We start from the raw sequence: 14,581 nt of genomic DNA, 5'->3' as shown, positions 1-14,581 counted from the left end.
TCTGCTCTCCAAACAGGGGCAGCATAACATTTTGGCAGCATGTCTTTTACTATTCTGCCAAAATGACAGGCCTGTGGAAGCAACATGCTGGTCTACAAGGAGACTACTCCTCAGCTACATTCCTCAGCTACATTGCTTGTTCTGCAACAAAACCATGTCTTACTCACAAGCTCCCTGAGCTGAGAGACACAGCAACTCAAATTCACTTGTACCAGCTGTCTGGACCTCCCTCTGAGTTCCCCACATCTATTTCAAACTGCTCTGATTCCAAAGCCTCCATGCACAGTGAAGTAAAAGTTCCTCTCTGGATCCCACTCAGAAGATACCATGTTTCTGAATGAGTCTGGGCCCATCTACACTAATGCCTGGGTTATTATCAGTTGCTCTTATCAAGTGATCAGCAATTCATTTCACAAATGATGGCCTGCCCTGGGAAGCAGCACAGACCAGAGTCCTCATGCTGTCGAAATTAACACAGAGATGAACTCACCAGTCACCTGAAAGGTCAGTACCAACTACATGAACATCTGCATCCTGTAGCTCACCTTACCTGAAAGTCCCCATGCAGATGAATCCATTTTTTTCTTTACAAGAACCCTCTGAAATAAATAATCTTTTGAGGAGGACAAAAGGGAAGAAGAGGAAGCATAGATTCAGGGAATGGAGGAACATATGAAAGAAAAAATTCACAGCTAACAAAACCATTTCCATCTAGCAAGTATTACAAAAGAAGGATATTAGAGAGCTAAATATGGTCAGGCAAAGCCTTCATTTAATAAAACATTCAGTGACATTTTATTTGTATCCTTCCTTATGTTTCTGCTTCTATTCAGTCTGCCTTTGAGTATTAAATTCCTGCTGCAGGCTGAATCTGGGCTAAGATTATGCACAATAATTGCAAGTTGAGCTTCAGTTTACAGACTGAGACAATAATGAGTCAGAGAGACTCAATAAAATCCTGTATACAGATAGATCAGACTACAAAGCCTTGGGATGTTTAAGTGATACCAGAGCATTTGGGAACTTCAGAATTTCAATTTACCACGTGCGAAGGGCTGGTTACAAGCTCCATACGGAGTGGGATGTTCTGGGAGCCATTTGTGTTTCATAAATTAGGTTTTGTGGTATTTCATTGAAATTTAGAGTGTCTGTCCCACTTAGCTGTCACTAAACCCCACTTTGCATTGCAACTGTTGGGGAAGATGAATCAGGGAAACCTTATAAATATGATTGCTTAGCAAAAGATTCTGAAAATATGAAACCTATAATTGGGATAGAAATGAAAGCTTACTTTGAGTTGTAAGATACTGAGTCTTAGTTACTATATAACCTGAAAACAATGGTCTAGCTAGCTGAAGAGAACCCCTTTTGATTGAGCAAACCCCTTTCTGCTGGCTAAGGGATCCAAAGGTCAATGTAGCAAACCAGAAGTTTAAAGAGTAGTTTTTAGAGTTTAAAATATAACACAGTATGGTAATGTAGTAGTTCTTATAGGCTGTATGTAGATTCTATAGGATTTTGTGTCTTGTGTTGGTTGGTCACTGTAAATTAGAATATTCATCACAAAAGGAGATATAATGTATTGTAACAAAGACCTCGCTCTCTTACCTCTTCCTCCTCTCCTTCCCGCTGCTCTTAGCTCGCTCTCACCCTTCCTCTTCCCCTACTCTTGCTCTCTCCTGCTGTCTTCCCCACTGCCACTTTGCTCTCTCGCTCCCTTCTTACTTAGCTCATACCCTCCTGTTCTTTCTCCCTCTCTCTTTGGGACTGCCCTTCAGCCGAGGCTGGTGGCTGAAGGCAAGGCCTTTTTACCCACGACCCTTGCAATAAACCCACATGTTCTAGAATATACAGATTGGCAGAATTCCTTGTCCCAGCCGTCCGCAGATACACCTACACAACTCAATCATGCAAACATTAGCAATGGCCTTGGTGCTTACCTCTACAGCTAGCCCACTTCCAGCTTGTCCTATAACTTAATCCTCAGAAATTATCATTACAGAATTCATATATTATCACAAAAATCATTTTAAGAAGTCAACATTTTGAATGATTTTCCTCTTATTTGACACAGGGTCAGATTTTTTTGTGTTACTTTGCTGACAAGTTTTGTATAGGCAATTTATAAATGCCTCAGAGAAAAGAGCTGAGACTTCTAAAATTGTGCATGCTTCTAAATCTGTTTTAGAATACTGGGGTATATAAAAATCCTAATGCAAATTCAATTAAAAGATATGGAAAAAATAAAAGGAGGAGGTATCCACACAGACAGCAGTGGACATTACCAAAGACAGGACAAGAATTAACTTCTGAACACTTGCAAAACATTTGGTTTATAACTTGACCATAATGGTACGGTTTACAAACAACTGCAGAGCTAGAATTTCAGGAATATTACTGAAGGGTCTCTCTTTACAGCAGCAGACAGATTGAGTACAGACTAGATGCAATAAAACTCCCTTTCCTAAGCAACGGGGTTAAAGCTAGTAAAGGTATTTAGCAACTTAGATGGAAAGAAAAGAAGGACCATGAAAGAAAAACGGGTTTGAATTAAATTACCCAGTACACTTTTGTTACGTTGGAGTCTTCTAAACTAAAAGTACAAAATGGAGGAAAAGAAGCACTGTGAGGACACATTTAGACTAAAAAAAACCCAAACCAATTAAGAGAATAAATTAAACACAGTCCTTGAGCTGAACAAATTTACATGGTTGTTGGAAGATACTGAGGAGGAGTAATTCCTTTCCAATTGAGTGGATGCCTGTCACAGAACAGGAAATCCCCCTAGCAACAGACAGGCCTGAGGAGTACACCCAGAGTAGATGCTATGAATGATTAAGATTCACACTGTCAGCTAAATAGAGGCATAGGAGAAGAGTGTGTGGGGGAGAGAAACTTTGCTCTCAATTGATATCAATTAAACACTGAAAAGGAGCAGAAATTTCTGATCACTGCTGGTGTTGTTAAACCTGGAGTAACACCCTAGAAAGAACGATTCTGAAGTTATTCATATATTTGACTGGTGTGGATAATCCAAGCAATTATATCCTCCATCCAGTTCCAGAACCCAAGTACATACTTTAATGAATACATCACATTCCAGATTAAGGGAAATATTTTGCCATGCTACTTCACTGCTGAAAAACTGAGATGACCAAAATATAGCTGGACTGGGATTAAAAGAATTGCTCTGAAGTTTATCATGGCAGTGACAAGAGCTACGGATAACTTCTGCGAGGACTTAAGAGAAGAATTCTTTGATTTGTTGCTAAATTGGGTGCTTTTTAATCTGACACTTTCCTCATGACATATAAACCTTTGTAAAATACACAACACTCAGTTACAAGTGGTAAGAAGAAGGGAGGCAAGGAATGTCCTCCGAAATTTGATCTTCCTCTCATTTTCACAATTAAATCATGGGGCCCTCCCTCCTTTTAAATAAGTCCGCTCTTATTTGTGACTAAAATTCATCTTTATAAACGCACATCTTCAGGTTCATCTCAAATTGCAGCATCTTAGCAAAGCCGTTATTCATTGAGGATGGCACATTTTGAAGTGTTCCATGTCAAAGCTGGGTCAATATGTTTTTCAGTAGGAGGCCACACTCTTGTTTTCCTAGTCTGCAGAGTGACCCCTCTCGACTGAAAAGATCCTTATGCACGGAGGAGTATCTGAAACAAACCAAACTGATATGCTGCTGGAGCTTTGTAGCAATGACAGCAGGATAAAGGAGGCCTTTGAAGTTCATGGAAGAGCAGGAAGAGGTGATAATTTAAAAAGCTTGTCAGTATACCCAAGAGCAGAAGGAGAGCAAAGTGTCAATTAATAATTCACACTTCTATTTCCCATGTTATCATAGTATCTCAAAACAGTTTGCAAACATTGATTAAGTCTAATGACATGCCCCTGAAGCAGACAAGCACAGCTGAAGCTCTACTCCTACCAGCCAGGATGGCACTCTGGGAGCATTTCCTTTAGCTGATCTATGCCCTCTCTCTCCCATCTGTTAAATGGTGATAACGACACTACCATGCAGTAGTTCAGAAGCTTAGTTACTTCTAAATCAACACATTCACAGATAGAAAAACAGCACAATCTCATATGTCAGATTACACTCAATTACACTGAACTCAAGCTACTACATTTGACATAACATTGCCAGTGGGAAGAAACCCCTCTATCCTCATTTTATAACACCCTATAGATTTGCTGTGCTCCGTCCCTGAGTACCCAGAGCACTTGAGTTCTAGTTAGTGACCAGGATTCTTGGGTACTGTGTTAACATTAACACATTGTAATTACAGTAATCTGCTGTAGAAAGAATTGTGAGAAATTAAAGACTGTCCACAGTAGCATCTAATTCCTAATTAACACAAAGCAGTTGATGTGTTTGCAAGCCAGGACTGACATAGCCATAGCTGCAAACTCCATGGGGAATCGTCATTTATATTCAGACAGCTGACCACATCACACTGCTTTAATCCTAGCTTTGAAAGACAGGTACCCACTTCCAGCTTGTCCTACAGATGGTGAAACGACCATTCAGGGAGGCTCTGAGCTGCCAAAGAGAAAAGCCAATTACACAGGCTCCCCACAACCAGCATTTCACTTCAGGAACTCCTCATTCTCAACCTCATACTTGGACCATTGTTTTTTTTAGATTAGCCCACAACTATGGCTGTTCTTGTCCTAATGGGGACAGTTCCTTCTTCCTTGTCTGGGCCTCTTTCACACATATAATCAGAAAGAATGACTGTGCTTATCTTCTTACTAATCTAACATTTCCAGAAGGACCAAATATGAAGACAAAAGTAACAGCTTCATGAAATACAGCTCTTTTCTTCTCTTGAGCCTGACAGTTCCAAAAGCAGATTGTCATGACAACAAACAACCTGGAGGCAATCCAGCCAATTAATCTGCAGAGGAAGCAGTCATCCCAGCCTAGGAGAACAGCACCGCTGCCTTAAGCTTCAGAAGCAAAAAAAAGAGAGAGAAAGCAAGAGAAGTCTTACCACCCACATTAATCTGATTAGGCTGCCTTAGAGCTGCTGTGAAGAGCAGTCCAGCCCTGGGCACGCGCTGGGCCCTCGGCAGCCCTTTTGTCCTGCTCCCAACAGAGAGCAGGGCCAGGCCAGACCCTTCCCAAGGCTCTGATCCGACCACAGCTACATTCCCAGCCTGGGATGACCTCAGCACGCAGAAGAGTTACCAAGATGACCCCTCCAACCTTTATAAGTGGCACCAAGGAGAGACCTCATAGGTTAGGCAGAGGTATGACACAGAAGAGACTGTCACACACCACTGTTATAAACCCTGTTTTGTTGGCATTGCTGTGTGTTTTCCTCTTTCTCTGTGAGTTGTCGAGAATATTTATTAGCATCTTAAACTCAGGATTATTTTACTTTACACAAAGGACTAATTCATCAGTGCAGGTAAAGTAATTCTCCTTCAATTTCACTAATTACAGCTTCCTTCATATGCTGCTTTATCTCTCTTCATCGGTTCTGCTTCCTATAGACTGAAGCACACCACATCTCCCCTGAAAATATTCACCATCTCCTGTTGGTTTTCAACTCTGGTTTCTCGGTAGTAATTCAGACATTAAAATGTTTAGCAGCAGATGTCCAACACATTGTTAACCTCAGGTAATTCATATATACTTCATGTTTTATAAAATACTGTGGTATTAAGTTACAGAAAACAAAACCGAGAAGCATTACCTGTAGACTTATATGATATGAGGTTAAAAAAAACCAAAAATGTCACTGTGTTTTGAGATTGTCCCAAGATTCAGTGCACAACAACTGTCAAATAAAATTTTTCTTCCCTGTCTTCAGGGGAAGGGTAGGAATAAATGCTTTCACTGTAGACCTGCCCTGCAGTTAAACATGTCTTTCAGAAGCTAACTGAGCAATGAAGATCTATAACTTTAAGCATATACAAGATTTACTCATCTGGTAAACAGACAGATTCACTTCCAACTCAGGTTTTACTATCAATCCCCCTGTGCTCAGTCCATCTCACAGAAGTACTAAATGGATTCCCAGCAACTTCAGTGAGCACTGGATCACAGATTACAAGTGCTTCCTGCAAAAGTGTGTTTTTACTAACCTGAAAAGGATACCACTCTTCTGAGCACTGAGAATGCAATGTATGCATGTGCACACTCTCTACACATTTCACTCTCACTATCTGCAGTGCTAGCCAACACAGAGCAAGCCAATAGAACCATATTTTCTGCTGAGCCTGTTCTGTGTTGAGTTGGTGTAATATTGCAGAAGAGAATAAAACCCCTGTGCCTACCTTGAGGGCTTTCGCAGCTTTCTTCATCGCTGTTGTCCTGGCAGTTATTTTGACTGTCGCACACAAAGCTTTTATCAATGCAAAGGCCATTTTTACAGTGGAATCGGGCAGTAGAGCAAAGCAAGGGATTTGCTGCTGCAAAAAGAGAAAGTGAGACCTTTCATGAGGAATTCTCTTGCCCAGGCATTTAAATAGCTGATAAGCATCAACCAGAGGTCACAACTCAACAGCTGGTCAATTCGCTCAGTATGTGGGAGTAACTTGGCAATCAAACCAGCCCTGGCTCTCTAACTAGGGAGAGCTGAAACTTCTAATTTATGCAAGATTCATTACAATTAGCAGAGATTTAGCCCACCCACAGTTGTGATAAGCCTTCTGTTCATTTTCATGAGAGCCCAGTCATGATCACTGTTCCACATTTGCTCACACTGAAGACATATGGAGGGTAGAACTGCCTACCATAAACACTGCCTGTTGATTCCCATTACAGAAGACTCAGTTTAGCTGAAGTTTCATATTATAAGACAACAATTCTGACTGAGAACTGCCAGGCAGTGGTTTATTTACCTCTAATTCTCTTTCCCCATTCTCCTCACTATTTTGAATTGATACAACTGCAAATGTTGAAATCTCTCAGCCTCCCACTGTTTGAATTTCAACTCCTTTTTAAGGAACAATGTTTGCATCCTTCATATACATCATATAGAACCATATCCTTCAACACAGTCATCACTTAGCTGAGATATGCATAATTTACCTGGTTTTAATCTGCTCATAAATCAATCTATGTCCCTGAATACTTTTCGGCCTCTTCTCTGAACTCTAAACTATATTTGGTAATTGGGTGACTGAAACAGAATGCAACTTTCCAATTGAAAATCTAAAAAAGGCTGCTTAGATGCCCTGTGTACTTCAAACTGCTTCTCTGCCACAATAACAATTTACAGTTTCCAAATACTAACTGGCTTTCATTTTTTATTCTTTAAAGTAAGGGCTACATTTAAAGAGTTTAAAAAAAAAAAAAAAACAAACTTGCAAGTCTGCCCTGCATAGAACCTGCAGGACAAATAGCAACCACTCCAAATTTCTCCAGCTCCTCAAGAGCTTGTTTAGCAAAAACATGCTAAACCAACTCCTTTGGTTAGACACTGCTGCACATGCATACGACATTGATTTTTGAGGCCACCTTAGAATCCACATGGTTGTTCCTCTTCATAAGCAGTAACTAGATATTTAGACATTTTAAAAAAGTGCCTCACTGGCATAGAATAATGGGGAGAACAGTAGCATCAGTTGTAAGGTCCCACTGGAGCTACACTCTACAAGCTCACGGGAAATTGTGTCCTTCCTAATGCACTCCATAAGCTGATGCACCTTCAATTGAGACCTGCCATTTGTCACTCCACCACCTTAAGGATATTCAAAGCACTTTTGTCAAAACTTATTTTTAGTCCACTTGTTCAAGCATAACCCAGAGCAATTTCCTTAGCCTTCAGTGCTTCTCTAGCTTCACTTTGTCCACAGAAGAACTGACACAGTCCTTGCAGCAGGACAACAACAGATGCCACCTTAAGAGAGGTTCTTGCTGTGGGGGAAAGCACACCAAACACCAACAAGAAAGGCAAGTCCTCCATGAAGCCGACAGTGATAGATCACTCTAAAGATTGCCCCTTCTGTTATCTTTGAAAACTGCTGTCTGTTGTCCTCCTCCTGACCTTTAAAAGTCATTGAAAACAAAAGCTCAGCATGTCTCTGACAGGAGAGTGAGCAAGTATTTTGCTTCAAGCTTTCACCTAGAGACCCATGTTTTTACCAGCTCTTGATAGTAACAACAGAGCTGCTGGATTCAACATAGCTTTTCCCTACTGCTATGACATATCCCTGCTAGACTTACAGATACAAATGGATCTGTGCAGCCACACGCAGAGGGTTTAGCCCGAAACAAGCAGTACTTCAGATCATCTCTCTGTTACAACTTCCCTGCTGCTGTGCATTGGCAGGCATGTCTGGCTTCAAGAACCTGCCTCTCCTTCCAAGAACCTGTTCCACTAAATATGCCATTATTTGCCTCTTTTTTTTGTTTGAGAACATGTAGAAACAGACAACCCAGATGTACTGATGACCAAATGCATCATATTCTTCAGTGACAAGAAACAGGCAAATAAAAAATGGAACAATTCAATTCATATTTAATATTTGTCCAATCTGAGTACAGAGAATGTGTTCAAAACAAACATGCAGCTTAAAACTCATTCCAGGTGCTTGAAGTATCATACAGGCATTATATACAAAGCAAGACTGAAATGGACCTTAAAAAAAAACTGAAGCCAGACTCATTTTCATGAAGTGAAAAGCCAAGGATCATCAATGACAGGGAGAATGCTTGACTCAGAAACCAAAGGCTACAGAATATTTCCTTTCTAAGCAGCATCAAGTAGTTGAAATAAGCATCAGTGCCCTCACTTGCAAGCAGGCTCCCACTTACTGCAGTTCTCCTCATCGCTGCCGTCGGGACAGTCCTCGAAGCCGTTGCACCGGAAGCGGCCAATGATGCAGTGGATCCCACTGGCACAGGGGAAGAACGTGGCACCACATTTGGATTTGGCTTTTGCTGTGAGAAGAGAGAAGTGGCAGAGGTGAGGGAAGCAATTTACAATGGTTAGCAATCCTGTTGTAGCAGTAGAGTTAAGGATGCTCTATGCAGTGCTGTTGGCACTGATGTTAGGTGCCTTCCAAGCAAATTAGTGTCTTTGTGAGACTGAGAAATGCAGGCGATCCTCATTAAAATATTTTTCAGGCTGCAAATTCAAACAACACTGCCTCCATTCAACATGATTTATATAAAACTGGGTGCAGAAGAACCACAGCATTTCCTGCTGCACAGCACAGCTATTCATAAAACATTAAATACAAACAATTAACATCAAAATATGTTTAACACATGATTATAGAATTTCATTATGATCTCAAGCACTACATATTTTTTACTTTACTGCACAGCAACTCTTCATAGCAAGAGAACACTGTCCTCAGCCACAGTAATGCAGATGGTTTCACCATGATGCTCAAGGCAAGCACCGGTTAAGTCCTGTGGTATTACCAGCCTAGAACAAAAAAACCCTCCAAAACTCCAAACAAAAAAAGGCATTTTTACAAGACAAATGGTTACATTTTTGCTTTTTCAAATTATCTCATGACTTGATGGACCACACCACAGGACAGTGAAGTCTTGAGACAGTCCCCTCTAAAACAAAGACAGTTTCTGCAGGAGAAGTGTGCTGGTAACTGCAGGAAGGTGTGTATGGTGCAATGTGGAAATGCCACTGATGGGAGAACACCAGGAAAGAAGTCAGATTCACAGCTTGTTTCCTACTCCTACACCAAATCTAAGATGTGCTTACAACTCACAGGTTTTGAAACATGACAGATTGGTATCACAGTAAGAGGCAAGATGTGGCCCTATGCCACATCAATACACCAACCTGCACAGTTTTACAAGGCCAGGACAAAGTCAGCAACTATCAGTGTGCAGACAAAAAAAAGTATATCTAATAGAGATAAACAGCATTAATTTGGAAAGAATCCTCTCTTCCAGGATTGTCTACTAAGTACAGCTGTAGCAAAGCCTTCTCCCATCACTCAATAGAGTGCATATAAATTGTTTTAAACCACAACTACAGTAATTCTCACTGGCTTTACTGTCCTCCAAAATCAAATTGCAGTTCCTCTTACATATTTTTCTCCATTTCAATAGTAGTTTTCAATCAGAATTATGAAGTACAGAATAAGATGTATCACTAAATTTCATATATTCAACTACCACTTTTTTCTGAAGAGTATCCAAGGTCCACCTGGGGAAAAGAAATTCAGCCATTACTTCGTAGAAAAAGATAAATTACCCTGAAGTAGCCACTGTGCTTCACACCTCTGGCAATAGAAAACCATCACCAGAGACATTTGAGCCCCTGCAATTCTTCAACTACAAAGAGCAGCTTCTGTGTTAGAGTTCTGAGACAGACTGATCTCAGCTAAATAATTCAGTAACCACAAGGTGTGAGGCACCATCATACTCCCACTCTTTAAACAAAGGCAGCAAAACAACCTCAGCAACAGATTCAGTGTCATCAAAGGAAGCAGTCTGTATTAATGCACTAACAAGCCAGCCAAGATGCTGCTGGAAGAGCGTGATATAGCACATGTATGTGAAGAGGTGTCCAGTGTGTCACATGTTGTGCTTTTGTTTTTGTTTTCCTGTCTATAAAAGCTAACATCTTTCTGAAACCATACAGTGACCATCCCCCGAGTGCTTCCAGACAACTTATTTTTGAGATGTATTTTAAGCCAACACAGTTCCCGAGGGGACAAAAGGAAGAAGTTCCAAGAGTTTCAAGAAGGAGATAAAATAAGAACAGGGAGAAGCAACTGTGCTTTTGCCTCTGTTAACATATACTGGATCCCATTTCTCCAAGCAGGTTTACTTGAGTCACTCGGGGTCTGAATTCAGAGGCTACCAACTTTCCAGCAAATCATTCTCAATTGATGCTCTTTGTCCTTGCCAAAAATCTTGACAAATTAAGGCTTCAAAATTATTTGCTTCTAACATTTCTAGCATGGACCATTCTCTTACTCTTGTAGCCTATTCTTCCTGACAGATGTCAGACTGTGAGTCATCAAAACCAGAGGTTCTGGCCCTCTGAAGAGGTCATGTGGCTGCATGTTCCTAAGCAGAGTGAACACGGAGCCAGAAGAGCCCCATTTCAGATATGACAGGCACAGGTCTCAACATCCTCAGCTGCTCTGGCCCCAAAGGGTACAAAGCACATCTGGGACATTCCCTCAAGCTACCAAAGTAAGGTCATAAGTCATATTTAATGTTTGGCTATACCTGGAAGAAAACTATGCTGGAATGACCAGGAAGAAAGTAAAGTTTCTGGAAAATGAACTCTTTCTTCTGTATAAAGCATACAGATACCCCACTAAATATCAGGAAGCGAACACTCAGGACAATTATCTAATGTAAGCATTATTTAGATAGCTATATAATGTTTAGTTAAACATTTTATCCTCAGACATTTTTCTATCTTCTCCTCCAGAGACAGAAGCCAGAGAACAAGAAAATTCTGTTTTAGAATAACTGTTCATAATAAAACATATACTAGTAACCACAGACCAAAAATAAACGAGGAACTAAGCACCTTCACATTATCTCTAAGTTTCCCTTTTCTATAGTCCACTGATTTTATTTTTTTTTTAACTGGAGGGAAGGAAAAAATAACAAAACACAAATGTGATTCTCTATATTTGCAACAGACATGATATATAGACCAATCCAAATTCAAATTTACACTTACATTAGATACCCTAGGAATATAAAAGAGCATTTCAACCACCAAGGTGATTCACTAGTCACTTAGTCACTTACTAGACACAATACTTGCTCCCAAAGAGAACTTAGTTTTCCAAGTTCCAATTCCAGACACAGAATGCATTTTTCATATGCTGTACGCCAATCCAGGAAAAATGAGAAACCAGTAAAGGTTTAGTCCAAGTCACGTCCCCTGACTCTGGAGAACTCTACCGAGGAATTTCAGCTTTATTTTCAATTTTGCATCCTTCCTGTCCCCTGACATAGTATTCCCAAGGTTTTCAAGTAAGTGTTTTTTGGTCACTGCTCACAAAGTGCGTATGGAAAGGACAATAATTTCTTCCAGAGCAGAAACCTATCTTCCCACTCCGCAGGATCTCTGGAAACCCCTAAACATGAAGGGATATCATTTCCTTGACATTTTTAGCACCCTAACAAGTAACAGATACATACACCAGGATCATGACAGCCTATAGCACATTCAAGCCATGAGCTGCACTATCCCAACATTCCTCTGCAATTCCAACTCCCATTACATGACTGTTACAATTAAGAATTTTCTTTTCCTTTGCTCATCTTCGTGTCTTCTACTGCACAGGTTTCAAGTTTTCAGGCAGATCTGTATGTGAGAAGCTTTATGTTTATCTAACTGCAGCTATCTGTTTGGCTATTTCAGTGATTTCAGCCTCAATAAGCTTTCAAGGGCAGCATTGTCTTTGCAATCTATATTCTTCTCTGCTACGCTTGGTTGAAACAGGTTCAGGGTAATCAAGAATTACAGGGATATCAGGAAATGACAGAAGAGAAGTGAAAAAGGACACAGGCACATGTGGATTGTTTGACCTTATTTAGGCAAGATATTACAACCAGCTAAGGAAAGGGAAGGAGGAAGTTGGTTGTTTTTAAAGGAACAGGCAAGTCCCCCTGAAACCATTTCCAGAAAGGAAGAAACAGAGAGACCACACATTGGACAGGAAGGGGTAAAATACAGCAAGAAACCACAGAGCAACTTACAAAACTGTGGCTAAAGAAAGGCTACTCAAATACAGATCCTGTCTGGATTCAATATAGCAAGTACAAAAAACACCCCAAAAAACTGCCAATCAACCACTTTTGTGAGCCTATGGCAGAAAGGATCACTCCACTTCCACCCTTCATTTGTTACCTACTCACGGCAGAAGTAACCCAGGACTGAAGATTAATGTGAATCTGTATTTATATTACACAAAAGGGAATTGCTGTGGTGTTTAAAAAGAGGTGTCAGTGAAATACCATGAACTTGAGGAGCCCACTGTGACTCCATTACCCATGGGAAGAAATTGCTCTTCACTAAAATATTCTTTTCATCTCCTAAAGTTCAAACATGAAGCAAATGGTGAAGATGGTGGCTGAGAGCTGCTGGCCACAGTACAAGCTTGCCAAATGTTCCCTCCAGGTTGCTTTGCTTAAGTTCAAAAAAACTATTTTGGCAGTTGTACGTGCGAGTGCGTGAAGTCGCTCCTTATGCTACACAGAACCCAATCCTCCCACCCTCTTCTTTCAAAGCTCTAAAAAAAATACTAACTTCCCATCAGAACCAGTAGTACACTCCACTGAGGATGTGACAGTTTGCAGGCACAGCTCTACAGCAGTAACAGAAAAACATTTTGCTATCTTTAGGATCCCAAGTGTGAAACTACTATTTTTAAAAAAGTGTAATCTCTTTTATTATTTCTCAGCAGAGATGCACAATAGCAGAGGAAAAGAAATCAGATTAGGCATATACTGTGTAAAGCCTTATACTGTATACAGATAACTCTCTTGAATAAAAGCAATTTCGATACTTATGGCTACAATGACCTGGAACCTGATTAGGTTACAACCGATCTGCAACGGGCAGGTGATTTTTCTTTTCATAGATGGAGCAGCAACACATCAAATGCATTCTATAGTTAAGAGTATTAACTATAAGTTTAACAAGACCAAGGGCAAGGTGCTGCTCCTGGGTCGAGGAAAACCCTGGTGTCAAGACAGGCTGGAGGGTGAATGGACTGAGAGAAGCCTTGCCAAGAAGAACTTGGGGATTCTGGTGGATGAGACTGGACATGACCCAGCAATGTACACCTGCGGCCCAGAAAATCAAATGCATCCTGGGCTGCATCCAAAGCAGTGTGGCAAGCAGGGTAATGGAGGGCATTCTGCCCCTTTACTCTGTCCTTGTGAGACCCCTGGAGTGCTGCATCCAGCTCTTGGGTTCTCAGCTCAGGAGGGATATCCTTGTTAGAGGGAGCCCATAAAATGAATCACAGTGCTGGAGCACCTCTCCTATGAGACCGCGCTGAGAGTCGGGGTTGTTCAGCCTGACAAAGAGAAGGCTCTTGGGGTGACTTTACTCTGACCCTTCTCTAGCTGAAGGGGATCTACAAGAAAGCTGGACAGCGACTGTTCATAAGGGCACGTGGTGATAGGACTTGAGCTGAAAGGGAGTAGTAGATTTAGACTGGATACAAGGAATAAATCCTTTACTGTGAGGGAGGTGAGGCACTTGAATAGGCTGCTCAGAGAAGCTGCAGATGCCTCATCTCTGGTAATGTTTAACATAATGCTGGATGGGGTTCTGAGCAATCTGGTCTAGTGAAAGGTATCCCTGCACATGGCAGGAGGACTGAAACTAGATAATTTTTAAAACTCATTCCAACCCAAACCATTCTGTGACTCTACGACTTTTACTGTTGAGGCAGCTTATCTGCACCTCAAGCATTTCACAGCTACTTACAGTGAACTGGGCACTAATTACTGCATGCAACATGCAAAGAGAGCACACAAGCAGGCACCCCACACGATGTGGCCAGTAGACGAGGCTATTTCCTTCTTTTAACTTTACAAATATTTCTGTTTTAAAATGTTTTTCAATTATTTTGTAATCTGCAGTGA

At 40.9% G+C, this 14,581-nt stretch overlaps 1 protein-coding gene across 1 annotated transcript in view; it reads right to left on the bottom strand.

Annotated features, from left to right (window-relative positions):
- LDLRAD3 (low density lipoprotein receptor class A domain containing 3) overlaps window positions 1–14,581 on the bottom strand; it is a 67,157-nt gene that overhangs the window by 42,340 nt on the left and 10,236 nt on the right. The window contains exons 2-3 of the mRNA XM_066321039.1: window positions 8,789–8,914; window positions 6,304–6,438 (exon numbers count right to left, since the gene is read on the bottom strand). Of these exons, the coding sequence (XP_066177136.1) occupies window positions 6,304–6,438; window positions 8,789–8,914 (261 nt within the window). The remainder of the gene's footprint in view (window positions 1–6,303; window positions 6,439–8,788; window positions 8,915–14,581) is intronic.

This window comes from Sylvia atricapilla, chromosome 6 (genome assembly GCF_009819655.1).
Source record: "Sylvia atricapilla isolate bSylAtr1 chromosome 6, bSylAtr1.pri, whole genome shotgun sequence".
NCBI lineage: Eukaryota > Metazoa > Chordata > Aves > Passeriformes > Sylviidae > Sylvia > Sylvia atricapilla.
Note: the sequence above shows the minus strand (reverse complement) of the source record. Positions and strands in the feature narration are given on the sequence as shown.